The sequence below is a fragment of the Mirounga angustirostris genome, unplaced genomic scaffold, assembly GCF_029215605.1.
Source record: "Mirounga angustirostris isolate CCGP_5_RB_7025 unplaced genomic scaffold, mMirAng1.0.hap1 SCAF_14, whole genome shotgun sequence".
In the NCBI taxonomy this organism is placed as follows: domain Eukaryota; kingdom Metazoa; phylum Chordata; class Mammalia; order Carnivora; family Phocidae; genus Mirounga; species Mirounga angustirostris.
Genome location: NW_026991722.1, coordinates 58,541,414 through 58,554,028, shown reverse-complemented (window position 1 = coordinate 58,554,028; position 12,615 = coordinate 58,541,414). Strand labels below are relative to the sequence as shown.

Sequence of the window (12,615 nt, the reverse complement as noted above, 5' to 3'; positions counted from 1 at the left end):
AAAAGAACCTGTAGTAACATGTAAAGCAGGTAGGATAAAGAATGCATAGTTCTGGAAGAACATGGACAGAATTACACAGACCCTCCTCCTTTGCTGCCTTGTCAGAGAACAGTGAGATGAGTTTACTGAGGCCTAGTTACCAAAGGCAGAGTTCCTTCATCTTTCTGTACCCCAGGCCAGCAATTGGTACATAATCTGTTCTACCACCATCACTGAGAATTATAAATCCGACTGCTGGGGTAGATTGTCCAGATAGATATCGTTGTCTTTGTGGCTGAAGTATAGTTAGCACTCTATAGATTTTGTGTTCTTGCAAAATCACCAGTTTAGTGCAAAGAACCAAATCCTCTCCCCTCCTCCTTTCTACCCAGAATTGCTAAAATGGTAGGTGGTCAACAAGACAATATACAAGCAGGGCAGAACTCTCATGGACTGAGTCAATCGTGACTGGTTTCTGTTAATAGTTTGTGAATTTCTAGCTGCATTTTGAGAATTAGTGTCAGCTGAATTCACAGAACGGCATTCTGCAAGGGAAGAAATGGGATATGAGTTTGGCCTTTAGTTTTAATTATTCTATGTTGAGAAAAATAGACACACATCTGGATTAACAGATTCTATTCTGATTTTTATTGCTTCTAGAAATTTAATACACACTGTACAATTTGTGATCCACCTTGTAACAGCTGAAAGTTTTTAGAATAGCTATGTGGAACCCCTTTTATTACACAGAATTATGAATTTCAGAGGATCGATCTGATCCTTAGTTTGATTCCCAATGGCATTAAATGCCAATACAGTGGCATAGGGTGCCCACCCCCTTGCAGTCAAAAATCTATGTAAAACTTTTGACTCCCCAAAAGTTAACTATTTATAGCCTACTGTTGACTGGAAGCCTTACCAATAACCCAGTTGATTTGTATATAATATGTATTATATCCTGCATTCTTACAATAATACCTTTTTCTTTTTCCGCTATTTCTAGGCTATGCTGTTTGAGTTTTTTCAAATCGTTGGACATCTCCCCAAATATTCTAATATATTTATTTTAAAAATCTACATACAGTTCAAACCTGTGTAGTTCAAGGGTCAACTGATAGTGTCCTTGGTGAAGACCACAATACAGAAAGAGACATGCTGATTATTCAGAATTTCCTCTCCTCTTCAAGAAACCAGACCTGCCAATATGGCATCAATTAAATAATCGGGTGTTTTGTTCTCCACTTTGGGAGATTACAATTTTGGAGGCGTTAGGTGGAGTTGGAATCGATTAGAATCCTGGAGGCAGGACAGTGTGAAATGGAGTCAGAAAACCTGGATTCAGCCTCCACTTTGCACTTGAGCTAATCACTTAACACACGTAAATTTTAAAAAAAAAAGCAGGAATAAAATTTGTAATAGTGATTTCAGTCCTGCACATCAAGTGCTCGCAAAATTATTTAAACTAAAGAAAAAGAAAAAGCTAATCATAGGCACCCTTCATCGAGCACCTTCCAGATACCAAGTACCCTGCTAGGTTCCTTACATTCTTCATTAATCACAGTAATCCTGAGCCAGGTATCATCCTTCATTTACAAACGGGTTACACACCTAAGTAAATGGCAGACTCGAGATCTGAACCCAGGCCTGCCGGCGCTCTTGCTGGAGCGTTTCCCGCTTTGTCAGCGCACGAAGGGCAGGCCACGGGGGCAATCATCTGTGCCTCAAAATTAAACGCGCCGGGTGGGAAAGCGGGCTGCGCTAGGATGACTTTGTCACTCAACCACGGTACGGCCGGGCCCTGGGCTTTGTTACCAGCCACTTCGCGAGGGCCCCCGGCGCGCGGGGAGGCGGCGCTTCCTCCACCCGGAGGGTGGGACCCTCGGCCTCCGCCGGGCCTCGGATCGCCGACGACGTACGTGCAGCCCTGGGGAGGGGGCGCGGGGCGAACGGCGAGCCCGCGAAGGGCCGTGGCCGACGAGGCGGTGGGCGAGGCCGGTGACCCAATAAAGCCGGCCGGGGCACGGGAGGCCCCACCCGGGCCCGGTTCCGGGCACACGGCGCAGGGTCCCGAGCCGGCGGCAACTTGCGCGCGTCTGTCGCAGCGCTCGGCGTGAGGGCGCCTCCGGCCGAGGGTGTGAGCGCGCGCCGCCGGGCCGGGCCGGGAGCGAGGGAGGCGGGAGGAGAGGGCGCCGGCCGCCCGGGAGCCGCGCGGAGCGGCGGGGCGAGGCGGGGCGAGGCCCGGGGCCCGCGGTCCACGGCGCCTGCCCGCCCCCCGGCGTCCGGGAGCCTCTCCGCCTGCGGCCCAGGCCCGGGCCCTCGGCCCGCCCCGCGCGCCCCCGCGCGCGCCCCCGCCGGCCTGGCCCTCCTCCTTGCCGCCCCTCCCGCGCGCGCTCCCCGGCTCCCCGGCTCGCGCCGCTCCATGTAGCCCCGGATCCCCGGGAGACCGAGGAGGAGGGGGCGACCACAAGATGGCGGGTACGTGGCCCCCTGTCCTCTCGGCGGCGGCGGCAGCAGCGGCGTCTCCTCCCCGCGCCCGCCCGCCCGCCGCCGCCCCGACTCACGGCCGGCGCGGGGGCTCGGCGCGGGGAGGCGCCGCGGGGCTGGCAGGGCGGGCGGCGGGGGCGGCGCGCCGGGTCCCGGGGGCGCTGACCGGGCCTTTCTTCTCTCCCCTCGGCGCAGATCTCTCGCTGCTCCAGGAGGACCTGCAGGAGGACGCGGACGGATGTGAGTGCGCCCGCCTCGCTGTCGCGGCTCCGGCGGCCCGCGGGAGCGGCCGGGAAGGGCGGGCGGCGGCGGCCTGGGTCGGGCCGGCGGAGATGGGGCTCGGCGAGGCGTGGCCCTGGGCCGGCAGGGGCTGCGAGCTGGAGGGAGCATTGCGCTTCGGGGAGGGAACGGCGCGCCCGGGTCCGCGGGCGGCGAGAGATGCCCTGTCTGACGCCCGAGGCCGGGCTCTGCCGCGTCGCCCACCCTCGCATAACCCCCCGGGCGGCTGTGGGCTCGGGGGCCGCTCGGCGTCTGTTTCGGGAGGAGAAAGTGGCAGGGCCGAAATGTGAAATGGGCATTTGGGGTGTGCTTGTTCCTGGTGGGGGCTCTCCGCGGACCCCCACCCCTGCCTCTCCCCCCAGGAAGGAAGAGGCTGGGAGAAGGAAGGTGTGTTTTCTTAGAGTTGCTCGCTCGTATCACTCGGCGGCCAGCTGTAGGGGAGCCTGGTCCCCGTTCCGCCGCCTCGGTTCAGTTGCCTGGGCTCTGGCTGTGTGGAGACTACATACCTGTAATTTCCCTTTAGCTCCGAGCAGTTTTTAGATTGCCTCGACACCACCCCCCACCCCCCCCCACCCCCGTGATTTGTGGATTACGGGAAGGTTAGAAGGTGTGGCCTTAGCAGGAGTTACTAGGTTTAGAGAGCTATTTCTTTAATGCAAATGTTCGCGAATCACCCAGACCGCCATAAGTATTACAATTTCAGCTTTTCTTTGAGAAAGGGACGTTTTAAAAGAGTCGATCTTTTGTTTAAAAAAGCAAAAAAGGAGGGAAAAAAACAACCTTGACATTGTCTCCAGAATAGTGTCAGGAAGGAACTGATATTTACAAAGGAATTTGTTTATTTCGTGTGTGCTTTTCTAAGCATCAGAAGATAATTTGGAAATTGTTCTGCGTTGAAATGATAACCATGGTAGAATTTGTGGTGTATTTAGGGGAAAGCCTGCCTGATGCTGAGATTTACTGTGCCTAATACCTAGGTAAGTAATTCAGAGATGGTTGCAGTCTGAAATTGCTCTTTTAAATATTGTGTAGTTAATCCTTAGCATTGTCTAATGTGGTTTCCGTTGGCCAAATTAAGCTTAATTTTTAAATTCCTAGGTGTTTTAAGTGAAGTAAGGGGGAATTTACTATTCAGAAGGGTTCTCTAAGAAGTAATTATTTTTAAAGCAAATGAACCATATGCAAAATTAACTTTTGCTAACTCTGGGGTTTTTTTTAAGTAAAAAAACTCTCTTAAAGGGAGCAGTACTAATGTAGTGAAGGACAGTTTTTACATTTCACCTAATGTTTTATGTTATGCCTGCTAGTAAGAAGTTTAAAAAGGTTATTCAAGGCAGCCATTGATTGCTTGCAAAGTTAGGATTGGAAAGGTGGCTCTGATTGTTACCTTAAACAGGGGCTTCTCATTCCTGTAATTAGGTTCTAGACTTTATAAATAGAAGACACGTCATTCAGCAGGTGTTTAGGAATGTGTGGAGCAAGAACTTCTGTCTATTCATTTATTTTCACTGAGGTGCCCTGCACTTAAAGGATGAGCTGTAGTGTCAGTTTCCTCATTGACCCTAAAGGAGTGCAGTCTAAAGGGGAAAGCACACCTGTGAAGAATTCAACAATGATTTATTCATGAGCCTCAAGACGTCTATGTACTGAGGATATAGCTTTGCAAAGGATGGTCACAATCTATGCCCTCTAGTGGCATACAAGCAGTTTTAATATAAGTGTGTTAATGAAGATATCAGAGGCAGTGTACCACAGTAGTTAATAGACAACACTCTGAAGCCGGATTGTTTTGTTCCAGTTTGGGTATCGTCACTCCTACAACTCACTTAAGCTCTGTATGCTTAAGTTTTGTCATTTGCAGATAGGTATAGTAAGTATTGCCTATTTAGAGGTCTTTAGAGCCTTATATAAATGAATGCACATAAAGCACTTAAAACTACTTGGTAAATAGTGACTATTATGTGGTGGTGGTTATGAGTGAAGAGGAAGGGAAACTTAAAAGAAAGAGCAGAGAAGGAAATACTGATGTTGAACATTACACTACAGAATTAATACAATTATAGATGCTGCTATTGCTTGCAGTTAACTTATTAAAGGTTCTGTTAGTTCCCAGTGTGTTTTAGTTTAGGATAAAACATTAGATATCTGAAGGCATAAATAGTTTATTTGCATATCCATAAGTTGGTTGAAGACTTTGTTAGAATAATTACTACTTTTTTTTTTCAGTTGCTAAGGTTTTTACAGGTGATACCTTTACCCGGAATATTTAGGAACAAAGGATCTTTGAACGTGTGGCCAGTTGAAGGACCAGTTGCTGTCTACTGTGAAGGGAGAAAGAATGAGGGTCAAATCTGGCTATGATGCCTAGGTCAAGGGTAAGAGAAATGGAGAGAAGACGAGAAAGCTTGTCACATCCTGGAGAAGCTGAAGAATGTAGAGAAGGTAGAGGCCCAGAGATGTTCGAGAGAATAGAGCTTTGGCTACCGTTAAAACTGGAACGTATCGTATGAGCCTGATTTTCTGTCTCAAGCAATCCTGGTATGGAGGTCTGCTTCCGAAGTAGTTGTGTAGCAGGTCCTGCTGCTCAGCCAAGCTAGGTCTAAGTCGGCCCTTGTGATGCGGAGAAATCACTTTCTGGCCAAACTCTAGGATCTTGGTTGTCTTTCCTAAATGCAGAACCTAGACTACGAAGAGAGTAAATATAATAGTACAGGTGACCTGCAGCTGTGGAGACTAGGAGGGGACCTGGGTGGGGTCTGGACCTTGACGTGGGGGCACATTGCCAGACCATGATAAGAGTGTCAGGTCTTTTGTGTTGATTTGTTTTAAGCCCCAAAGTCTCTGTACAGAGCCTATAGAAAAGTGGGTAGAATGGGAAAAGCATTGGTCAAAGACTGACTTGACTGATAACCCTTGAGAAAAAGAAGTGAAATCGTAGTATGTGAAAAATGGTGCGTTGTATGTACATAGCAGAAGGTCCTCAAGGTAAGTAAATGAAATGATTACGTGCTGTTAAGTTTGTTGTAGGTTGAAAGTGGTATTTTCCATACTGTATCATGAAACATACTTTGAATTTCAAAGTGAAAACAAGCCAGTGACACCCGTTTGAATAGGTATCTCAGCAGAGTGACTTCAGAGTCGGAAAAACCCTTTCTGTTTCTTGAATAATGGGAGGCAATGCAAAATTACAGGTAGACTTTCATAGAGATTTTAAATTTCTATTATCAGTTTTCCGAAGATGCAGTTGTGATTTACATTTTAGTTGTTAGATTTCTAAAATAGGTGAGATAGGGCTTACAGTGATCTTCCAGTAAGATTGGGTGGGTTAGCTTTCTTAAACAGATTTCTTCACAGCACTCCCGTGAGATGCAGGCTGTGGTATTCTGATATTAATAAATAAGTCAACTGACACACAGACTAAATTATTTTCTCAGGAAATGAAAACTCCGTAACTACCAGCCAGAATTTTAAGCTAGGCCTTCTGAGTCTAAATATTGTATTGGAAATACTGTCTTGTCTTATAATCGCTCAGTTTACAACATTGAGCAGTCCAAGCCTGTTGTATAGGCAATTTGTTTGAACCCATGCTTAAAATACCCTTGAGGCTTAATCTAGCATGCTGCATGTGGTTTGATTTAACCAAGAGGTCATTCGGATGAAGCTTGGGTGTAATATGATTTATGTAGTCTTTGTGTTAACTTTTCTTTCATCTGTAACTAGCATGATGTCGAAGAGCCTTTGGAGCTATACTACATACGGCATATGCCATACCGCAGAATTGTTTGTATCTGAAGAAGTTTTGGAAATCTTTCACACTATATTGTTTTTCAGGTTTGAGGGCACTGTTGAATTAGAGTGAATTAAGGATGGATCCAGAACTAATTGGGTATAACTGCCCGAACTGTACTTCTTTCAAAGAGTCTCTGGGCCCTCGGACTACTTTTGAAAACTAGTTTTGATAAGATTCTAAAGTCCTTGCCATCTTAGGGAAGTAAGGAGTAAAAAGTTGGGGCTGTGTGTAGTAGTGGCTGGGGAATGAATTAAAAAACTGTAGGAAGGTGCCCTTGAAAGTCCTGATATTGAGAAGTGTTGTTAAATGGGGATTTGGAAGAGTGAGTCTTGAGACTTGATAGCATATTTTGATTGCTACCAACAAGACTGGACAGGAAAAATATTTAGAGATAGTACAATTAATATCCTAGAAAAGCATGCTTAAAAATGGTTTTAGTGGTACCCACATGTGTATAGAATCAGTTAATGATGTGTCGGGTAACAATTCTCTACAGAATTTTTTTTTTAAGCGAAAAGGGGGAAAACTCTTTGTAAATATGCATGTCAGCTGCCTGGGCTTGTAGCTGCATGACTTGGGAGGAAAAAAACAAACCAACCATAGGTTTTTGTTTGCTCTTTCCACCTATGAAAGACAAATAGCCCTTGCTAGATAAAGTTCATTAGTCTGCCACATTTGTTTGATCACTGGTTTATTGTTTCTGGTCTTTTTGCCTCAGTTCCTCCTCTCATCAAAACAATTTTATATTTTAAAATATTCACTCCTCTGTCTTATATTTTGGAATTTGGGATTTTTCTCTCTTGATGGCAAAGAATTTTTGCCATCAGCTACATGATAGGGTGAGCAGTCCCTAGGCTAGAATTAAAGTGTTACTTTGCATTTAACTTGGATCTGAAAATAAACCTAATTTAATGTTTTGGGAGGAGGAGGTGGTGGTGCACCTATGGAATTTGGGCTAAGGAGGTTAAAGGGCCTGTATTCCCTTAAGTTCTGAAGAGGGCACTTTTGCACCCATCTTTCAGCTGGCAGATCACCTAACCCTTCTCCAGATCCATCCTTTGATCCTCCTACCTGTTCAGTCAGGTGTTGGCCTACTTGATGTCAGGTCGGTGTTTGAGCATTTATCATGCTGTAATTCTGGAACACATCTCAGTGTAGTTCCTTTTTTTAAATTTTATTTATTTACTTGAGAGAAAGTGTGCGTGCACAAGTGGGCGGAGGGGGAGAGGGAGAAACAGACTCCCCACTGAGCAGGGAGCCCGCACTGTGGGGCTTGGTCCCAGGATCCTGGGATCACGACCTGAGCCGAAGGCATACTCTTAACCGACTGAGCCACCCAGGCACCCCAATCCCAGTATAGTTCTGTGCAGAGGAAAGAGCACTTGGTTTTGTAAACATTAGGCCTGCATTCAGATTCTGGCCCTTGCTGTTTATTCATTTATTATCTTGAGCAAAGTACTTCGTTTTTCTCAGCTGTTCTCTGTCCTTACAATGTTGATGGACTTTAGGGGATGATTCCAGTTTTTGGCTATTACAAATAAAGCCCTGGTGAGCATTCATGTACAAGTCTTTGTGTGGACAAATATGTTCTTTCTCTTGGGTATATACCTAGGAGTGGAATGGCTGTCTCCCTTTTTTTTTTTTTTTAAAGATTTATTTATTTATTTGAGAGAGCGAGAAAGAGAGAGAGAGTACATGAGAGTGGGGAGGGCCAGAGGGAGAAGCAGGCTCCTTGCCGAGCAGGGAGCCCGATGCGGGACTCGATCCAGGGACTCCAGGATCATGACTTGAGCCGAAGGCAGTCGCTCAACCAACTGAGCCACTCAGGCGCCCCATGGCTGTCTCCCTTTTTAAGGAACTGCCAAACTGTTTCCAAAGTGGTTGTACCATTTTACACTCCCACCAGCAGTGTGGGAGAGTTCTAGGTGCTCCATACCCTTGCCAGCATTTGGTGTGGGCAGTCTTAATTTTAGCCATCCTATTAAGTATGTATGGTGGGTTGGGTTTTTTTTTTTTTGTAGTTTGAATTTGCATTTCCTTAATGAATAATACTCATAGTTTCTTGTGCTCATCTGCCATCTATGTATCTTTGATGAAGTGCCTGTTCAAATCTTTTGCCCATTCTTTCATTGGGTATTTGTTTTCTTTAAGTTTTGGGAGTTATTTATATATTCCAGGCACAAGTTCTTTCTCAGGCTTGTGATTTGCAAATATTATTTTCTAGTCTGTGACTTGTCTTATTTTTGTTTTAACAGTGCCTTTTGAGGAGCAGAAGTTTTGAATTTTGAGGTTTGGTTTATTTTTTCACAAAGGCCCTTTATCAGGTTGAGAAGCTTCCCTCAGTTTAGTGAGAGCTTTTTCGAAATTAGGAGTGGATGTTGGATTTGGTCACATTCTTTTTGTACATCTATGGTTTTCTTTTTTAGTTTTTTTAATATGATGAATTACATTTTTTTTTTTAAAAGTGCTGTTAATTTTTTTAATAGGAAATTTCAAACCTACACAGTAGATGAGTCATATACTTACCACTTGGCTTCAACTTTCATTTATCCCCCTCTAACATCTGGGCTTTATTGGGGAGTAGAGAGGAGGCAGCCAGCATACTTTAAAGATGTCCCAGGTGTTATTGTATTTTAACTGTAAATATATCACAAGGCATATACTTGAAGTGTGATCCTGTAATCTATGAGCAGAAGGGTATCTAAGGTATGGTAAATAATGTAACTAAGGTATAATAAATAATGAAAGTTTGAATGATTAAATTCTTTTTTTTTTTTTTTTTTTTTTTAAAGATTTATGTATTTGAGAGCGAGCATGCGTTGGGGGCAGGGCAGAGGGAGAGGGAAAGAGAGAATCCCAAGCAGCTCCACATTCATAACGGTGCTGGATACGGGGCTACATCTCAGGACTCTGAAATCATGACCTGAGCCAAAATCAAGAATCAGACCCTCAACCAACTAAGCCACCCAGATGCCCCTAAATGATTATTCTTTAAACATTTGCCTTGTTGGTTCTGCAATAAAGCACATTTGAATAATTACTAAATTCACTTTCATATTGATCACCGGATTAAGAAAAGCAACATCTTATTTATTTCTATCATGCTAAGCACATTTCGGGCCAGCCTTTATGGTAGCAAAAGAATACTGGTGAACAAAAGTTGAATTTTATATTTTAAATTGGTTTGCCATATCATCTAGAGGATCACACAAACTTTAAAATTGTGAGCTGTGTTGTACCTCTAGTGAGCCAGTGATCCCAAAATTACTGAAATCAAGAGCTAGAGGGCAGATGGTATCTTTGTCCTTCAAGCAGAAGAAAGTTTAGGCTCAAAGTCCCCCAGATAAGGGCGGCAAGGTGGTGGAGGCTAGAATACAATTCAGATCTTGTAGGTTTTGATGTTCTTTTCCTAGATATCATCTAACATAGCTCTTTGGGTGCAAAAGGGCGGTGGGTGAAATTTGGATTTTATTTTTTTAATTACCATTTATGGTCATACTGTGTGTTGAGCATTGTACTTTCCTTATAGTATTCCCCATGAGGTCTGTGGTAACCACAAAGTTACAAAGGTGGTATCCGATGAGGCTTATCTGATGGTTAAATAATTTGCTCAGTCACCTAACTTGAAAGTGTTAGGTTAATGAACCTATGTGACACAATCTTTCTTTATTACCTTTTACTACTATATTGTTACTGCCTTCCAATTTGACTTCCCTTAATTTATCACTTACTTAGGTCATTAACTTCCTAAAGGTTCTGGAGGATATAAAGGTACTAACATGTTCTAAGTATTTGGTGGGTAAAACGATTTTTGTCCTAAGTTGCTCCTGTCTGTCATAGAAATATTAGGAGCAAAATACACAGTTTTTCTTTGTGTTTTAAAGCACTCATGTATGGGAGAGCCAGTTGTTGCAGTAAAAGTGGGTAAGACCATCGATGGGATCTAATATGTCTGATCATCATCTCAAGTGGCCGTTCCAAAATCTAATTTATATTTAAATTTACTGCTTTATATTTATAGACAAAGTCAGACTTGATATAAGTCATTTTTACATTTAAATCTATTAACTTAGTTTTTGCTAGAAATAACTTCAAAACTTCAAATAAATTCAAGACTCCATTTATTAGAGTATTAGAGGTTGGTGATAATTTGGACCTGGATTAGCTCTAATTTTATATTTGGATTACCTCTGGAAGAAAGGATTACTAACCAAAGTAATTGGGTTAATAAGACTGTAAGGAAAATGTTTACTCACTGAAGCGAACAAACAACACATCTATAATGTAGAAGAGATCCGTGCTTCAAGGGCTTTGGTATGCTGCATGCTCCTCTGGCACATACTGTTCAGGAAGCCTGATCTTGGTAACTAATTTGACAGTAGATAAACACTCTGATGCCTCTTATTTATATGTATACTTGAGGGAAGTGTTTTTAGAATACTCACATAGAATGAACTTTAGGAAATTATTCTTGCTTACCTTCAATTAGGAGATTAAGCATGCTATAGGATGGCTTTATATGTCTCAGTAAAGGTCATTTCGAAGGATTTAGTAAACTTTTAATTATATTTAAAGGAAGGCTATCTGATGTCACAAAGTACAAATTGAAACAGCATACCTGTTGCTTGAGGCTATAAGGACTAAGTTATATGGTCCTTCAAATTTGTTGTCTTTATTCATTTTTTTCCCCAAGCAATGACTTAATTGCATTTCTGCTACGTTCCCAGACCAGGGATTGGAAAGTTTCAGTGAAGGACCAGACTGTAAATGTTTTAGGTTTTTTAGGCCACGTGGTCTCTGTTGCAGCTACTCAGGTCTGCCAGTGTAGGATGAAAGTTGCCATAGGCGGTACAGAAAGGAATGAGCAGGGCTGTCTGCCAATAAACTGTGGGGGCCAGTTTCACCTGCAGGCCATGATTTGCTGCCCCTGCACTATACTGTTAAGTCCAAGGTCTGTACCATGTTTACCCTTTACCAGTAGCAGAGTACCCATCGCACAGTAGACCTTCAGCACGTGCTTGCTAAGGTGAGTCTTGGTTTCTCTGGCCAAGCTAAATATGGTCATAAAACCATACTTGCAGTCAAATAATGAAAAAAATTATTTTCAAAGTAAATGTGAAAAATTGATTTAATTGAATTAATTGAGAAATTTCAGACCCACACAGAAGTTGCACAGGTGTTATAGTTAATTCCCAAAACTCTTCACCTGCCTTCAACTACTGTTAACATTTTGCCAGTTTGTTTTCTCTATACATTTGTATATACACACAATGTAATGTGTACATTGTTCTTAATCTTCTTTGCATCTTTTGAGAATAAGTTTAGAAATCAGGCCCTTTAGCCTGGATCTCCTAAGAGCAAGGCCATTCTCTCATAATCAGCAGTCAGATTCAGAAAATGTAACATTGATACAATTCAAATATGTAATAAGTAGTCCATTTTCAAATTTCACCGATTGTTTGATAATGTTTTTATGCAACCATCTTGCCAATCCTGGCTCCAGTATTGCATTTAGTTGTAGTGCCTCTTTAAAAGCCTTTCTCTTTCATGGTATTGATATTTTTGAAGAATCAGTTTGGTTTTATATGTGTCCTCATGATTTGATTCAGGTTGTGGCTCCCCCCTCCCCCCCGCCCACCAGGAATACTACGTAAGCAATACTGTGATTTTTCTCAGTGCTTCATCTCAAGAGGCACCTGATGTCAGTTGTCCATTATTGGTGGTGGTAATTTTAACCACTTGGTTAAGGTGATGTGTCCAAGATTTCTCCACCTAAAGATTCTGTTCTTTCCTTTTGTACTTAGTAAGGGGAATACTTTGACACTGGGGAAATATCTCATTCCCAAACAAACTTTGACCCATTAGTGTTAGAATGTGTCCATGAGTCTTACTTGGATCAATTTACATTTACCGGCTGGCAGTCTGCTTTACAGAAGAGCTTCCCCTTTCTCCCTATTCATTTGTTGGTTTATTTATGAAAATATCATCTTAAAGCCCCATATCTTAAGGTAAGTCTTATAAAAATGATTAAATCTCCAAGGTACATCTCGTTTTCATTTCCTAAAAAGAATGTAAAGAATTGG

At 43.3% G+C, this 12,615-nt stretch overlaps 1 protein-coding gene across 7 annotated transcripts in view; it reads left to right on the top strand.

Moving 5' to 3' along the window:
* The first annotated feature begins 1,801 nt into the window (after window positions 1–1,801).
* PPP4R1 (protein phosphatase 4 regulatory subunit 1) overlaps window positions 1,802–12,615 on the top strand; it is a 60,851-nt gene continuing 50,037 nt past the window's right edge. For 2 of the 7 annotated variants that reach the window (XM_045870463.3, XM_045870462.3), the window contains exons 1-2: window positions 1,930–2,454; window positions 2,659–2,703. In XM_045870463.3, the coding sequence (XP_045726419.1) occupies window positions 2,448–2,454; window positions 2,659–2,703 (52 nt within the window). In that variant the 5' untranslated portion in view covers window positions 1,930–2,447. Of the gene's footprint in view, window positions 1,892–1,924; window positions 2,455–2,658; window positions 2,704–3,686; window positions 3,720–12,615 lie in introns of those variants that run through there. The other 5 variants (XM_064577915.1, XM_045870464.3, XM_045870466.3 and 2 more) reach the window with 5 other exon arrangements.